The following is a 17,656-nucleotide window of genomic DNA, read 5'->3' as shown; positions in this document are numbered from 1 at the left end:
CTGGGGAAAGGGAAGGCTAGAAGAGATCCCTGATTATATCTAGTAGGAACTGTACTATGATGGTTTTGAAAACTACATAACATCACTGAGGTTCTTTTCGAGTTCAGGTCTGTCCTGCCCTGTGTACTGTAGACACTGAGCTGGCTTTCCTATGTGTAACATATAATGGACAACTGGAAAAATGAAACTCGTTTTCACTTGTTCTTCTGAGCAACATACTAAGCATCCAGTTACTAAGGATAACAATGGCCCTGACAGATATTCTAACTACTAGAAGTCAGTCCTTAAGGCAACAAGAATTTAGGTTCTGAAACTTTAGATTTGTTACATGACCAAAGTCAAAGTTGTCTCCACTTTCAGGAGCAGAAGTGAAGGCAACTGGCAAAGACTAGAAATCATCTTCATAACAATTCTGGTAGGTTTTCTGTCCACTTCACTATACTGCTTTGAAGCTTTGTCCTTGTGAACAATCTAAGTAAAATACACTGAGGCACTGAAGTGACTATTGCATAGCGTTTATTGCGACCCCTTGCAGCAGCTCACAGAAGTGTCACATGATAGCACGAACACAGGCCAAGTACACTTAGGCATTCAGAGGACAGCTCTTATTTATAGCAGAGCCCTGCTATATTAGGACACATTTCTCACACAATTGTCTGAAGCAAGAAGGCATCTTATTAAGAAAAACCTAAAGACAAGAGAAGCATATGCTAAGTATCAAAAATTAGTCTCAAAGCATTTAAGTCTCAAATCTGTATGGAAGAGTCCTATAGTATCACATTTATTTTCATTGAAATGTACTTCATTAAAAATAGTTTTTTTAATTCTTTGAGAACTTCAAACAATGTGTTTCAATAATATTTACTCACAAGTTCTGTCCCTATATTTTCCCAAATACATCTGACCGCCTATGGCCCACAATGTCATTTTCTTTTTTTTTTTAATAGCCCAGAGAATCCAATTATTGCTATCCATATGTTCCTGGGTATGGGATGAGTGACATGAGCATGGCTAACCTGCCAGGAGCTATACCATTGAAGAAAAATGACCCTCTCTTCCCTAGAATACATTTACTGTCCACAGCTCCTTGGTTGCTGGTCAGGATTCAAGAATCCATTCCCACACCAGACTTGATCTTGTGCCGGCAACCAGAGCTTCTGCGAGTTCATGCATGCAGCAGGCTGTAATATCGAGAAGACAGCATTTCAGTACAGTCCTCCCTGACCTTCACTTCTTACACGGTTTCTGCCTCCTCTTCCTCAATGGTCCCTGAACCTTGGGGAAGGGTGTGAGGTACATGTCCCATGTGGAGCTGAGCTCTCCCCGACACTCATTCTCTGCACTTTGACCAGCAGTGGCTTTCTGCTCTAACTACTATCCACGGCACAAAGAAATGCCTCTTTGTGTCTGACAGCTAGAATAATCTCCAGTTAAAGAGCTATGAGTTCAGCCGGAGGTTTTACATGAATAAAGACACTATGATTGTTTTGTTTTATGGACAGAGTACCAAACTGCTTCTTTTTTCTGTACTACAGCTTTTAATCCCATGGAATTCTCTCTTTTCCATCTTCCACAAATGAGGATGGTCTAGCATAATCAAAAACTTTATTTCATTTAAAAATTCTTAAGAGAGACACTCCAATGAAGTTTAGGCAGAATTTTGTTATGGAACTCTGGAGAAGAAGTATGATGGAGCAAGAAGGCCTGGGATACACAATAGTGGCTCTTCTATCTTGATGGAAACTGATTGGACTTAAGCACCTCATGCCAATGACCCATAGCTGGAGATGGCACTGAACCTAGAGAAGAACTCACTACTCCCATCTTGCTAGATCAATACAGCTTCTAACTGTATTCTAACTTTTACTCTTATACCCAGACAATGGTAACTCTCATCATTGGGGGTGGAGCTCATCATGGAAGGCTACTCTAGAGATCCATGAAGGTCAAAATACAGAGAATAAGTGAACGTGGGGTGTCCAGCACCAATAAGTACATATACCACACAATACTGAGCAGGGGAAGTGTACACAGGCTCCTACCTACTAACCTAGAAGCTATGTTTAATTTATAACTACTGGCAAAGGAAAAATTAGCTTTTTCCAATGCAATCTCACTGGGTATATCAACCACACTTCAGGGTAGGCCCCATGCCCAGGACTAACTGGCCAACACAACACAAACTCAATGCTTATACCTATAACAGAACCTGAGTAGATGAAACTTCCTTTTACAGTGGGCAGCAGTCACTAGAGAGCTGCTCAGCCTTTTATTTTAGCCTGTTGGCCACTTGTGCAGCTCTCTATATGTGAGTCAAGGCTTGGGAAACACTGAGGAAGATGGGCTAGAAAGGATGCAAAAGCCAGAAGGCAGGAAGGAGTGTTGTGAAATGCTGTCCTCTGGACATGGCAATGCTATCACATGGATGAACTCACAGCAGCCCATGGTACCTGGACAAGACCAGCATTAGATCATGTCAGGCAAAGTCCCTGCAAAAGTGGGAAAGATGATCTCCTTTTTACATTTACAGAGGAGCTATTTCCAAGGGAGAATGTGGCCCTTGGCAATGCTCCTATGAGCCAGTGTGTGGCCCCTCACCAGTGCACATATGAGCAATACTGATTAGATTTCGTGCGTTCTAATGCATTTTTAAAAGGCAAAGTTGGGAAGAGTGGACATTGCAGGGACACTGGGAAAGATGGAGAAAGAATCATTCTCATCACACATGTATCATATTTGAAGTTCTCACAATGTTAATAACCACCTGAAATACTGAGATTTAAGACACACATGAAGTACTCAGCATTTATTTTAGACATTTATGGAGAGAAGGTAAAGCTACTACATTATTTTGTCAAAGGCATAAATCCTTTTGAAGACCATTTCTGAGAATTCAGAAGAATTCCACTTCATCCAGTATACACTTTAAAGCCTGACCTTACACCAACAACCCCTTTCAGACCTCGCTGCTTTGATGTCATTACATAAAATGGGAGAAAATCCCTTTCAGTCCTAATACTATGTAAAATACATATGGTCCATTCTCCAAAGAATAAACTTCTCTTGAAAAACACACATCTAAGCCAGTTTATTCCCACGTTAGTAAAAGCACCTATAAAATTAAACATCTCAAATTTTCACGAGGAATTAAAGAATGTTACAACCTCAAAGATAAGTTCAGTCACTTCTTCAGATCCAAAACCCAAGGTCCAGGGAGGTTAAGAGACTTGTCTAAAATCATGTTGAATTCAGGACAGCCAGGGCTGTTACACAGAGAAACCCTGTCTTAAAAAACAAAAACAAACAAACAAACAAATCATGTTGAATTAACGACAGATGTAGAGTTGAGGAGACTCTCTCCACAGACGGGTCCTTCCACCAGCAAGGGACCCTACTACTCATCAAGAAAGTGCTGTTTGGGGCTGAAGAGATGGCTCACAGTTAAGAGTACTGCCTGCTCTTCCAAAGGTCCTGAGTTCAATTCCCAGCAACCACTCACAACCATGTGTAATGAGATCTGGTGCCCTTGTCTAACCTGCAGGCATACAAGCAGGCATAACACTGTGTATATATAATAAATAAATCTTTTTTTTAAAAAAAAAAAAAGACTATGCTGCTTTTTATCCTCATTTCTTACAGGCTGGCAGTCAGAGCTTGAGAGCAATGGTTTATGTATTTCCACAGTTAAGAACACAGACATCAACACAACAGTTACCAACAGGCTTTTAAGTAAACCAGCAGTCTCCTTACCATCTAATGGATTGAACTCCAGTGTTATTTCTCTTTGTTTTCAGACAGCACCAGTAGGTAACCAGTAGGCTGAACGTTCTCTGACCACATTAGAGACCAGCAATGCTCAACAGCAGACGAACTGCCTACGATGATAGAATTAATACACCGTGCTCATGACAATCAGATTCACCCCAGAGGAGAGCCCAGGGCATTCACTTCCACCACCCGGACCAAAACAAATGGCTCTTTGCCGTGAACCGGACATCTCTTCCTCTCCCGCCCCATGGTATAAGAAACAATTAGTGACATCTCACAGATAGAAAAACTAGGAGACATATTTTTAGAGAAAATTGCACTTCAGAGAGAAATCAGAGGAGGCCACAGGTGAAGAGAATATAGATAGACTGGTTGAAAGGACATCAAAGTGGGCACGAGACAGCCCAAGACCAAGTTCTCAGCACAAAGGAGATTTACTTTACCCGGAGAGACAAAGAACAGGAAATAAAAGACAAGGGCAGGAGACAGAGGACCAGAGGATGAGAGGGAAGGGGCATTTGCCACAGTGGGACAGACTGCCTCTCGATAGAGAGGAGACCCACAGATAAATGGCAGTTTATAAAGAAAAAGGGGAGACACCTATGTTAGAACGAGATGTTTAACTTTGGTTGAGCATGTTAATTGGGGCAGCCAAAAGGAGGCTTTTGATTGTTGGACTTTAAAACTTTGATAGCTGGGCCTCGGTGGTCATCCTCAGGGGCAAGAAGTGGCCAAATAAGGGAAGAGACCTTGGCAGCTAGCTTTACAAGCATAACCTAGCAGTGTAGCAAGACAGAGGGAAAAGGGGACGGGCAAGGCCTGCCTGAGCCATGAGTGCCATGCTCGGGCCAAATAGAGCCCCTTCGCTAGTGAGGTGGCTTGGGGGTGTAAGACGAAGGAAGTTGTGTCCCTTGGACTGGGAGGACAGAGATGCCTGACCCAGCTTTTCTTACTCCCATCCCTGAGAACAGATGGAATCTCTCATTGCCAAGTTCTAATGCGCTTCATTCATTCTCCGCACCAAGAAACCGGGTTTGCCAAACACCAACGAGCTGCTGACAGGGAGGTGGGGATCGCCCTTCCACAGCTAGATCTGCAGCCAGGAGAGCACTTGACCTTAGGTCAGTCTCCACAGAAGACGGCGGGCACATGGGTCCAAGCGCAGACACCGAAGGCAACCAAAAAAGTCTAATTTTTTTTTTTTTAGTATAAAAATATAGAGGCAACCTCTAAAAGTAATTCACAGCTATTATTTGACAGGGCTCTTTGTGAGAACGGCTACAATTAATTCTTGTTCTAAAGGATACTCAACGGAATGGCTATTATCTCCAAATATTAAGGCATCCAAGAAAATTAGTCTAATTCTGTCATTCTAGTACCGTGTAAAACTAGTCCTTGAAGACCAGGGCCCAAAACTCTTCAGACGAAAAGTTTTGATTCCTATCCACCAGCCACCTTAGGGCCTGGGCTTCTCTCTTAGACTGCTGAAAGCTGGGGAGCCACAGCTCTCTCAACGATCTCCCACGCAGGGCCGGAGCGGCTGGGGATGAGAAGGCGAACAGGCTAGGCTCTGGGCAACTCAGGTGGCTAACGTCTGCCCTCCACTGTTTGGGTGGTAAGCCCTGCATTGAAAGAAGGAGAAAAGGAATTTAAAACATACAGTTAAGGAAATGCAGTCCCCATATTCCCACCACCAATAGGGGGACACAGCACACTTTCCATAAAGTAAATGCTTTCCCTCCAGTCACAGCAGTTATGTGGTTGAAGTGTCCATAAGGAAAGTACATTTATCGAGACTGTTCCATGCATTGGACACTACCAGGTCCTAGCTGAGATAGTCTCGCTTAATTCTCCCGGCAATCAAATGAAACAAATACAACCGCCGTATTTTATAGAGACCGGAAGTGGCATTCTAAGTACAGTCCCAAAGCTGTATCAGCACACCTAAGATGGATCCCAGTTCTTCCCAGCGTCCTCTTCCCTCTCCTGCTTGTTGACGTATTTAAATATTTTTATCCTGTAGGTCAATGCCCATATCATCTGCACAGGAAAGCTTTTTAATGTGATTAATATAGTTCTTGATATTTTGATTTAATGTTACCTTTCTATTGCTGTAACAAAACCCCATGATAAAGGCTACTTATAGAGAAAGAAGTGTTTAATTGGCTTTATAGTTCCGGAGGGTTAGAGTCTTTGATTGTAAAGATGCAGCAAGAGGAACAGCTGAATGCTCATACCCTCACCTACAAGTAGGGGGCAGAGAGGACACACTGGGAATGGTGTGATTCTTTTGCCACCTCAAAGCCTACCCCCAGTGACACACCTCCTTCAGTAATGTCACGCCTCCTAATTCTTCCCAAATAATTCCACCAACTGGGGACTAAGTAATCATATGCTTTCCCCTCCCCATCATCACCCCCCACACAAATGAAAGTTCATGTTCTTTCTGACTCTTAAAAAAAAAAATCACAAATAGGCACTCTTTTGTAATACTCAACCCCAGGATCCCCAGACCCCTCCTGGCTTGCCTGCCAAAAACAAACCAACCAACCAACAAACAGACAACCTAAATGGAGCTGAAAAGACTCAGTTATCCTTAAGGGACTGGCCACTGGGAGCTTGACCATGTTCCAACGAGTGCATAGACAACACAAATTGGATTGCTGTATTTTTTTCCTTTTTATGTTTTTTGGGGGAGGGGAACACAAAGATGGGAGGGTGACCTGGGGGAACGAGAAGTGAGTGTGATTGGGCTGAATTGTATGAAATCCCTAATCAGTAATCAATAAAAATATTATGTTGAGCAAAAAACTAAACAGCCCGATTTGTGTTAGTCAATGACTCCAGGGCATGCAACCTGCCCTGGAGTGTGGCTGACATACAACTCTGTTAGAGAAAGGTGATTTTCTCTTTCTCCAACTATCAATTCCAAATGGCTGGAGAGATTAAAAAAAACACACACAAAAAACAAGTTTCTCTACAGTGAAATATTCCTGGAATCTGTAATTCACTTAGTAGTGTTGTACCAATAGTAATTTCTTAATGCATATAAAATGTTAGCATTAGGAAAGGCTAGGGAAAGGGTTTAAAGGGTTTACAGACAGTTGCTTTTCATTGCAACTCTTCTGTGAATAAAACTCGTTCAAGAGAAACAATATTAAAGGCAATGGCAAAATACCTTAAAATTCCCAGAAAATCTGATGTTTCCATAGTTTATATTTGGCTAAGCTATGTCATACACGTTAGAGGATAATAAAGATGTCCTACACAGCTGTCAGGAAGCCACTGGAGGCTGTGATCGACCAAAACAAGAGAACCACAAAGCAGTGTCAACACGGGAAAGGACGGAATTCCTACGAGGCTATGGAAGCTACCGCGGGCTGACACGCCACATCACCAAATGCAGTGCGGGAAGCAACATTGCCCATAGCACGGTGGTGATGGGTGGCTTTGTTTTAAATGTGTAGGATTATTTGATGCTTTCGCCTATAGGCAGAAGTATCTTTTTTCTAAAAGTAAGCTGTTTGGCATAAAAATAACAGTAATGTGTCAGGTTTATAATTAATATAATCCTAGTATATCTCAAATTTAGAAAGCAGAGCAGTAGGCCAAACTTAGAAATATAATAGCAATTTTGATGCTACCCATGGTTAGGTCAATATACTTTCTTTTCTTTAAAGTGCCCATAGGAAACATAGGCAAAGACACTGGGGTGCTTACTTTGAGGGAGAGAGGGAAGTGGGCGAACAGCCTTTTTAACATCTGACGTGACCGTCAAGGGAAGTCTGAATTAGTTTACTTGGGAAGGCAAGCCCTCCCAACCCTCCTTCTCTTAAGTTTGGTTTCTATTAGTTTTGGCACTGTTACTGGCGCACCATATCTGTCTCCAGTAAGGCTTGCCCTAACCTTAGTGCTTTTCCCAGCACATGTGCTTAGACAAAGAACTAGAGACCAGAAGAGAAAGTAGGGGGCTTTTAACAAAACCAGAGTACGGGGAGAGAGATTGGAGCTTCGGAATAAGGGACAAAGGCAGACAAAAGGGGTAGGGGACAGTCACATTGTGTCTCTGACTCTTAGCAGAGGTTTTTATTAGAGTAGACATGAAAACTGCACTTCCCTCCCTCGGACCAGGGGAGGAAGAAAAGAGTCATCACTGTGTTTCTGGCCGTTTTAAACTTTGTGTCAGTTAAATGCTATTTGTAGACCCTAAGATTCAAGATGCGTGTGTGAGAGGAGACAGCTAGCTGAATTTACTAGCTGGGTTCACCTGCTAGTTTGTGCCGCCATGCGGCGAGAGGGGCCAGAAGAGCGCCTACTGCTTCCAGTTTACCTTTTAGCTTTGTGGCCAGTTCGAGAACCCACGTTTCTCTTTGGACTTCTTTTTTAACTAAGCGGTAACACTCAGTTTAAAGACTGTTTTCTGAAATGTTAGCAACTGAATGTTGTAAGTTGCAATTTTGACAATCAGCTGCCTCTCCCAAATCCCTAACTCTTGGCCCACCCCCACAACACCGCACCCAAGAGTTCTTTACTGAGGCATGTCTGAGCACAGAGACCCAAACTGCAGGCTGGGAAGAAATGCTCAGACTTAGACTCCAAAGTGGGGTTGCTTTGACCACGCATTGTGTTGGGGTACCCCTGGGCAGGAGATAAAGAGATTCCACAAAAGGATACCAAAGTGAAAACCAGAAACAGTGGTTCACATTCTCAGCACTGGAAGAACCAGAGGCAGGTAGTTAAAAACTGACCACCAAGGGGCAACTTGGGATGCATACAAAACACCACACACCTGTCCCGACTGATGGAGGATAAACTAAGCTGTCTTTAAAAAGTCATGGAATCACTGATACTGGGAATGCGCTGAAGACAAGGACAATCTGAACCATTAGCCAGCTACTAACTGTATTGGTCAAGTCTGGGAGTCCTTCTCCATCATGACCCTCCACAGACGTTTATATGAGGCTGTCAGCAATAAAAGCATTCTTCTGCCACTCAAGAGAAGGTTCTACTGAACGCTGTAGTGTTAAGTTCCATCTGCAGGTAACACTACAGAGAGAAGAGACATAAGAAACGCACTGTGGCTGCCTAAGGGTCTACCAGGAACCTTTCACGACATGACCTGAAGTGTGTTTGATGAAACGGCTATGGCATTTTTAGAAATAACTAAGTTTCCGCACCTCCTTCCAGCTGAGGACTTGAGTAGGAAAGCCAGCTGTCTCTAAAATACGGTTTTCAAAAACTGTGCTTCCAAAGAGAATACGTCTCCTAGGTTAAGTGATTCCAAGTCCTACGCTTCTGAACTCTTCCAGTCTGTTAGGAGCTGAACTGCCAAGAGTGAGAAACCCTTCCCAGGAAAAGAAGTGTGAACTGTAGCGTTGGGTACTAGACTGGAAAGGGGTGGCTACCACACAGGTAACGAGGAATCAGCCAACATTTCCCCAAATTCCTAAAGGTCAAGAATGCTCTACCATACAGTGTGGGACGGCTGGGAGCCCCAGTGCAAATAAAGCTCAAATGCACTCACTGTTCTTCTCTGTGAGCTTCCACGAAACACCAAGGAGGAATGAAAACACAGAGCAGAAAAAACAGAGGGTCCCCCTCTTCAGTACAATGTAAGAATGGTGAGCATTCAAGAATCCCAGGTTCTTTTCTCATAAGGAAAACCATCTAGTGTCACTAAGCGATTCTAAGAAACTCCTACCCCTAGATCTTCTTCCGTGGGGAAAACAAAACCAAAAATATCATCTTTCTAATGGTTGTGGAAAGTCTAGAAATGATTTTGTGACCAGCAGGCCACAGTGATACTAAAAGTTGCCTGCTATTGGTGAGGGACATGGAATTCTCCCATCCAAATTGACCAGAAATATAAAGTATAATCTGTCATGGGAAGGAGAATCATGAAAATCTACACAGCCTTACCCTTAGATCGAGGAAATGAGAGCTGGCCTGAATTTAGGGCTTCCAAGACAAAAACAAAACAACAACAACAAAAAAAACCAGCATGCCCCACCATGAGCCTACCTCATCATAATCCACAGCAGCAAGAGGGAAAACATTGAAGCCTGTGGCTAATTAAAAGCAAGCAACAATGGTCTGGAAGAGCTGCTCAGTGGTGGAGTACTTGTCTAATACATACAAAAGCCAGAGGGTGATCTGCAGCACTGGGGCAAGGGAAAAAACGCAAAAGCAAAATCCAGCTCCACTCTTAACTAGACTGATGGAAGCCAGACAGCGACAGAAGCATGTCCACGTTCAAATACTAATGTTAGACGCCTCCGTGTCTGTCCTGTTGCTTGCAGCACCAACAATCAGTCAAGGACGGTGGGGCACATGACAAGTAAGACAGTAGCTAAGTAAGCATTATCGAGAAAAGGAAATGAATGGAAACAAACCCGGAGATGACTCAGACATTGACACCCTTGGGGGGGGGGGAGGGGCATTTAAGATGATGGCCAGCAACATGCAAAAACACAGTGGATACTGGGGAAAGTAGGCGATCACTATGGTGATTTTATTGAGAAATAGAAAATGAGTCGAACGGAAATGTAAGTTTCAGTAGCCACAGGGATGTTCTATGATTTAATTTTTTAAACAAGTATTTGCTTAGGGAGGGTAGGGGACGCCATAGTGTACACGTGGGTGCCAGCAGACAGCTTGTGGAAGTCACGCCACTCCTTCCCCAACACAGGTACTAAGGACTCTAACTCAGGTCACCAGAGTTGAGTGACCAGCACATTTACCCACTGAGCATCTCATCAGCCCATCCATCTCTGATTTTAAAAACCACCACGTCAAGAGGAGGAGAGAAGAAAAGCAAAACAAGGACGTTCGTGGTTTTTCTGTGGGAACTATGAGGCTACCAACAGCCTCAGAGCTCTCCCCTCACATCTATCTATAACAAAAAGAACAGAGACATTTCCAGGCAACTCTTGTTACAGCAAATTCTATTAGCCTGAAGTCAGGCTGCTTTGTTTTGTGGAAGTGGAAATAGGAAATGTTTACATTCTCCTGCACAGTCAGGCCAGAAGTATCCCCCATCTTCATATAGTATTTAGCATTCTGATCCCTCCAACGTCATCCAAACTACATAAAATACTGTTTAGCATTTAAGAAACATTTTTACCCACGATATGTTCGTTGGATAACTTTTAACAGCGAGTGTCTGATATAGGAAGTACTAGTCTGTGCATTCAGTAGATGGTAGATAAAAGTCTGTTCATAGAAATAAAATAATAAAGGCTAAATGTTGGGGAGAGGGCTCGGGAGCGAAAGCACGTGCCTCTGAGACCTGAGTTAGAACCCCCAGAAGCCCCGGAAAGCTGGCTAAGTGATAATGTACAACTGCAAACCCAGTGCTGCTGAGGTGAGATGGGGTGCCAAGACAAGGGACTCCCCAGAAACTCACAGGGAGCTAGCCTGGTCTACACAGTGGTACCACACAGCAACGGCCCTGTTTCAGATATGGTGGAAGATGAGAACCAACCCGAGGCTGTCATCTGCCCTCCACACCTTGTCTGTGGCACACATGACCATACTCACACATGTAAACGTATGCACACATACACACATGTGCACATCTGCTCTCTCCCTCCCTTTCTCTCTCTCCAAAAACAAACAAACAAAAAAAGGAATAAAGCAATTCATTCTCTCCTGGCAAGTGTCCAGCTGATGATTTATGGTTATGATGAGGGTGCTCATTTAGTACCAATAGCTGTGTGTATCTTGCCAGGAAATTCTGAAACGTGACTCTGACTCTGTTTAATTCTATCTTTCATTACTGGAGTGCGCACTCTCTGGGTAGTTAATGGAGTCACTGTTGACAGTGTGTATCCAATTGTACTAAAAAGTTTCTTCCGATACTGAGGATGGCCCTTTGGAAGATTCTAATAGAATCTGTACTGTAAATATTCATATTCCCCATCAGAGACTTTTTCCTTCACAGAGCCTGTCAAGGTTTATTTCTGTTCAACTGCAAGCACATGACAAAGGCAATGTCTTTTATTGACGGCTATTATCTAAGTCAGTCAGTCCAAGATGGGGGAGCTGCCTGAGATATTTTTACAGCATTATTCTTCTGTAAATAAAATAGAGATGTCCAAGTAAAACAGCATTGACTGGACACATAGTTTAATTCCATTCTCTCCTGAATTCCTACAAGATGAAAAATAATAGTATTTTGTGTTATGGTATGGATTCATAAAGAAAAACAAAAACGACGAAGGAAAGAATAGCCAGATTTTGGAAATAGTTAAGTTATTAACAGATGGGTGCCAAATGATTTCGCTGAGCAGAGAAAGCCCAATTCCAACACGCCGCCGCAATACAAGGAGACATTCTGGAAGGTGGTGAGAGATGGGATCCCTGGGCATAGCTGTGAAGCTGAGGCTAGCAGCAAACCTACAGCCCCCTGTGATTTGAGTAAGAGGCGAATGGCGCGCTCATCTCCCCTAAAGGCTCAACGTATTAAAACCTCGGTCCTCGGCTGATGGCGCCATTCTAGAAGGCTCTGGGACTTTAGGTTACCGGATATAACTAGGTGAAGTAGATCACTGGGGCCCCTCAGGGAGTCCCTCTCCCTCTCCTTCCACCCCGCCCCTATCTTCCACTTCCATTCTGCCCTGAGGTAACTTAACTGGCCCTATTCTTGCCGCCACCGCGTTCTCCCCCCGTCAGCACTCCAAGAACAAGCTCAAGGACGGAGAACTGACATTTCTAACACCAAGAACTAAAGGAACCCTTTGCCCTACGCTGTCTGCACTGGGGATCTGCCACGGTGATTTGACTGCCACACATCTCAGGGGCCTGAAGAGCTCAGATCGCTCTTGCTTCAGCTGAGGAGGGCTGTGACCAAACGCATACCTCACCTCCCTCTGTGGGACTCTCCTTTTCTATCTTCAAAGTTAACGACTGAAGTCGTGGAAGTCCTCGTGGCCATATCCCAGCCCAACACAAAAAAGGGCGCTCTGGGGTGCCCTCTTTTTAGTCAACGGAAGACAGGTTCTGTCCCCTTCCTACCCTGAAGAAATTGCCCTGAGACGCAGGGTATGTGTCACAGTGGAAAGGGACAAAAATTAGCCGATGAAGCTCACAGAAAAGATCTCGGCCCTGTCACATCCTGTCTGGTCCCCTCCCTTCACGGCTTTCTTCCCTCCCCTCTTCCCCTCCTCCTCTCTGGGGCTGTACTCCCTAATCAGACTCAGCTTCCAGTCTTGCTTCCTGTGAAGACTGGTGAAGTGGTCCCACAGAGCGTGTTCTCTCTGATGACAGCATGCTCCACAGCTGTGATCAAGGGTCTCGCGTGTTAACAAGGGTAGCACCCAGCTGTCACCAGCTCTGAGAAGAGTCAGCCTGAATGAACCTCGAGAATCCTCTGGCAGAGCTGAGCAGGCCGTGCTGGCAAGAGCTAGGGAAGCCATGTGGAGCCCATCGTGAGGTGTGTGGGCTGAGGTGGAAGGTACACAGACCAGCTTTCACGAGACCTGGAGGGACCCACTCATGAAACTCAATGCTGTCAGAAGAATAACTGAAGCTGTTCCTAGTGACATGTTGAGTGGCTCCGTGAACTTGGCTGCGCTGACAACCTGCTGTAAATAGAGACGTCAGGGCTTCCTTGGCGGAACACCGAGCAAGGTGGTCCAAAAGCTCTGGGAGCTGGGAAAGCAAGGATCAATTTTTACTATGTGATTATGATCCCTGTGGCAGAGGACATTCCCCCTAAGATATCAAAATGGAAAGCACTCGTAAGAGGACTGACTAGGTAGGTAGGTAGGTGTGTGTGTGTGTGTGTGTGTGTGTGTGTGTGTGTGTATGTGTGTGTGTGTGTAATTGTACATAGGACCCAAAATGTTGCATTTAAATAATAGTAAATACATGACTTTTTGTGATTGTAATTACATCTCTCCCTTTTCTTTCCTCCCGCCAAATCTTCCTAGAGACCCCTCCCTGCTCTCCTTCCCATTCATGGTCTCGTTCTTCACAATTGTCATCACATATGTTTATGTACATACACACATGTTCTTAACTATAACCTGTTCAGTCTATGCAATGTTACTTGTCTGCAGGTCTTCAGCGCTGATTATTTGGCACTGGACAATCAATTGGTGTGTTCTTCCCTGGGGAATTCTCCTGCTCCCAGCATTCCTTGGTTGCCTATAGTTATTTGTGTGGGGTTGATACAGGATTAGGGAGCCCAGTGCCAATGAATACTCACACACACACACACACACACACACACACACACACACACACACACACACACAAAATACTCCCTCACCTAAGGCTCAGGGAACATTGCAGAAGAGGGGATGGAAAGATGCCAGAGTCAGATGATCAAGGAGTTTGCTTTGAGATTGTGCTCCCTACTAATATCAGAAGCTAACTCAGAAAGTCTCACCAAGATGATCACCCAAAGGTGAGCTGAACAAGGATGACACTGATGGACATGCCAACTGGACAGGAAAAGGCCTATGAGACCTCAACCCTACATTATATATTTCTTAAAACTTTATTATCATTTATTGTACCTGTTTCTCTGTTATATTTAGGCATTTTTATATAAATATATATGATACATAGAATCTAATTCTCCCCATATCACTCTTCTCCCCCCTAAGCCCTCCCACTTCCATTAATTCCCTTTGTTTCCTTAGACGGTTTTGTTTTTTTTTTTAAGTTATTTGTTTACATGTGGATTTATGAATCTAGTTAATCAAGGAACCACATATGAGAGACATTTATCTGAGTCTGAATTAATTCATTTAGCATGATTTCCTTGCTAACAATTTAATGTCGTCAGAGCTAAACAAAACTCCATGTCTGTGAACCATGTTTCCTTTCTCCATCTGTCCGCTGCTGGACAACTGGTTGATTCCATAACAGTTCCTGTGAACGGTTCTGCAATAAGCATCAGTGTGCAAGTTTCTGAGATGCATTGATCTGCAGCATCTTATGCAAGTACCCGGAAGTGGTATGACTCTGTTGTATGATACATACATTCTTAGCGTCCTTAGGCACCTCCACACTGATTTCCATCGTGAGTAGGCTAATTTACATGCCTATGACCATAACCCCATCATCATTCGGTGTCTTCATAATCACTGCAATTCCTAATGGAGATGGGATGTCAGGGCTTTCATTTGTCTCTCTCTGATGACTAATGGGGTTGAACACGTTTTCATACATTTCAACAGCCATTTGTGTTTCATCTTTTAGGGCTTGTCTGTTTAGATCATTGGCCCATTTATTGTTTTGGTTTTCGATTTAATATTTGCCGTTCTTTATATAGTCCAGATATATCAACACCCCTGCCTGAAGCATAGCTGACAACAATTTCCTCCCATTCTATAGGCTGTGTTGCTTCTGCTGATAGTTTCTTAGACTATGCAAAAGCTTTTTAATTTCATGAACTCCCATCTGTCATTTCTTGAGGGTATTTGCTGTGTCCAAGGGGGTATATTTAGAAAGTTCTTGCCTATTCCTATACCTAGCAGTCTTTTCCTCTAGGAGTTGTTTTTAAAATTAAGGTCCTTGATCCACTTTGAGCTGATTTTTGTGCACGGTAAGAGAGAGGGGTTTAATGTCATTCTTCTGCAGGTTCCACTGTGTATTTTTAAATCTTTGTCAAAATGTATAGAAAGTCTTTCATTTCAATTAATTCTTTAAGATTTTAATTCAATGTATTTTGATTATATTTACTCTCTAGTCCTCTCCCGACGTCTTCTAGATCCATCTGTACCTTTCTACCTTCCTTCATACTTTATGACTTCTTTTATTTTTTAAATAATCCATCCAGTCCAATATGTGCTGCCCTTATACTTACTCCAGGGTGTGGGGCCATCCACCAGAGTATGGCCCTACCTACCAAGGGTCACTCCCTTAAAGAAAACCAATTCTTTCTCTCCCATAATCAACCATCAATATATCTTCAGCTAGGAGTGAGACTTCCTGACCACCGCTCCCTCCATGCTGAGATGTGTCTGTCTTGAGTTTGTACAAATCTTGCATATGTTGTCACAATCTCTGTGAGGGGGAGTCCGTGGGACCAACAAGTCAAAAAGCAGAGGTAACTCATTCTTACATTTAGCTTTTGATAGCCTATGGGGTCTAGGTGGGGCATTGTCCTCATATTAAATAGTATCTCCATTTAAAAATACATATGCATGTCTATACATATATGTTTCTATAGTATTAGGTTTCTCTGACCTTTTCAAAGGTCTGAAGTGTTAGTTATCCCTCCCCATAATCCTTCATTTGCCCTACAAGCCCACTTAATCCTCCTTGCTCCATCATTTCCCATCTCCCTTCACGTTACCTTCATTTTATATTCCTTCCCTTGAACCCAACCCCTCAAGCCTCTTACCAGTTTCTTGGCCTCTATGGATATTCCAAAAATATCTAAAGATTCAGTGCTAGTATCCACAATTGTGAGAAAAAAATGCTATGTTTGTCTTCTTGGTCTAGGTTATCTCACTAAGAATATTTATGTCTAGCTCTATCCATTTACCTGCAAATTTCATGTTAGTTTAGGTCATCTACTTTTCCATAAAGTTTTTATGTTCATTTGTCAGTTGCTATAAAAATACTTGATAGACTTTCTATTGATATTATGTTAAATCTCTATCAATTTTAGAACCGACAACAATATTGGGAAAATTCTTGGACATGATTTATCTATCCATTGATTTAGCTCCTCCTCAGCTTCTCTGAATGGTATTTTTCACTTCTGGAGTGTGTTACTTCTAACTGGCCAAACAACTCTAATTAGTTCATATTTTATGGTACTGTAAAAGTATTTTTAAACAACTTATTTTTCTATCTATTGCTAGAATATGGAGAAATCATTTTATCAACTTTGTATACATTTTTATTCAATTTAATTTTCACAAATTAGTTCCGCCATTTTTCTTGTACATAACCCTTGTTTACTATCCTACATTATATCTTAGGGTAGTCACTAAGTATTCTGCTATAGAACACTATAAAGTAGGTGTTTCTAACAATTCTTGAGTCTGGGTAGTACAAGATCAAAGAGCTAGAAATTTCCATGTTCAGTGAGATCCTGTCTCTGCTGCAGGCATCTGGGGTCTGACTCAGATCTGATCCCCTGCATAAACCCCTTCCTGTACGAAAGTACCATAAAAATTTCCCAATCTTGGTAATTCCAAGGTCAAGGTAAAGAATCCCCCCCCACTGTGCTAACTGCTGTTTCTTACTTCTGTTAAACAGCTTGCTTGCTCTACTTCTGCTTGCAACTGACAACCAGGATATGGTTTTTGCCTTTTAAAGCTCCCTGCAGAAAGTAGTCAGGACTGCTCTGTGAGAACTGTTTCTCTCCATATTAATAAGTACTATCAAATTAGTAATCCTATTTTGTTGAGTCGTCCTTGTGGTCTTCGCCCCACAATATTAACCTCATTGTTATTCAGTCTTCATATAGGTTGAGCATCCCTCACCTGAGACCCGAGACTCTGACAAGCTGAACATCCCTCAAGTGAGACCTGAGGATCTGAAATCAGAAATGCTCCAAAGTCTGCAACTTTTGGAGCAGCAAACTGACATTCAACACTTTCTAATTTTAGAACATTTCAGGCTTGGGATTTGAGGATCAGAAATGTTCAAATGGTAAAGGTTGTGCAAATAATTTATAAATTGAAACACTTCAGTATCTGAAATTCTCCTGATCCCAAGCACTAAGGATTAGAACAATTAAATTACATTAGTCAGCGTGAGTATATGTCAGAAAGAACAAGATCAAGAATGGAGACAGAGCCGGGCAGTGGTGGCACACGCCTTTAATCCCAGAACTCGGGAGGCAGAGGCAGGCGGATCTCTGTGAGTTCGAGACCAGCCTGGTCTACAAGAGCTAGTTCCAGGACAGGCTCCAAAACCA

At 43.0% G+C, this 17,656-nt stretch overlaps 1 protein-coding gene across 1 annotated transcript in view; it reads right to left on the bottom strand.

Annotated features, from left to right (window-relative positions):
- Positions 1-398: 398 nt before the first annotated feature.
- Positions 399-17,656, bottom strand: part of Fut10 (fucosyltransferase 10) — a 66,282-nt gene continuing 49,024 nt past the window's right edge. Inside the window, exon 5 of the mRNA XM_005362498.3 lies at positions 399-5,390. Coding sequence (XP_005362555.1) covers positions 5,157-5,390 — 234 coding nt within the window. The 3' untranslated portion in view covers positions 399-5,156. The remainder of the gene's footprint in view (positions 5,391-17,656) is intronic.

The sequence above is a fragment of the Microtus ochrogaster genome, linkage group LG7_11, assembly GCF_000317375.1.
Source record: "Microtus ochrogaster isolate Prairie Vole_2 linkage group LG7_11, MicOch1.0, whole genome shotgun sequence".
NCBI classification, from domain to species: Eukaryota; Metazoa; Chordata; class Mammalia; order Rodentia; family Cricetidae; genus Microtus; species Microtus ochrogaster.
The sequence above is the reverse complement of the archived record's forward strand: the minus strand, read 5'-3'. Positions and strand labels throughout refer to the sequence as shown.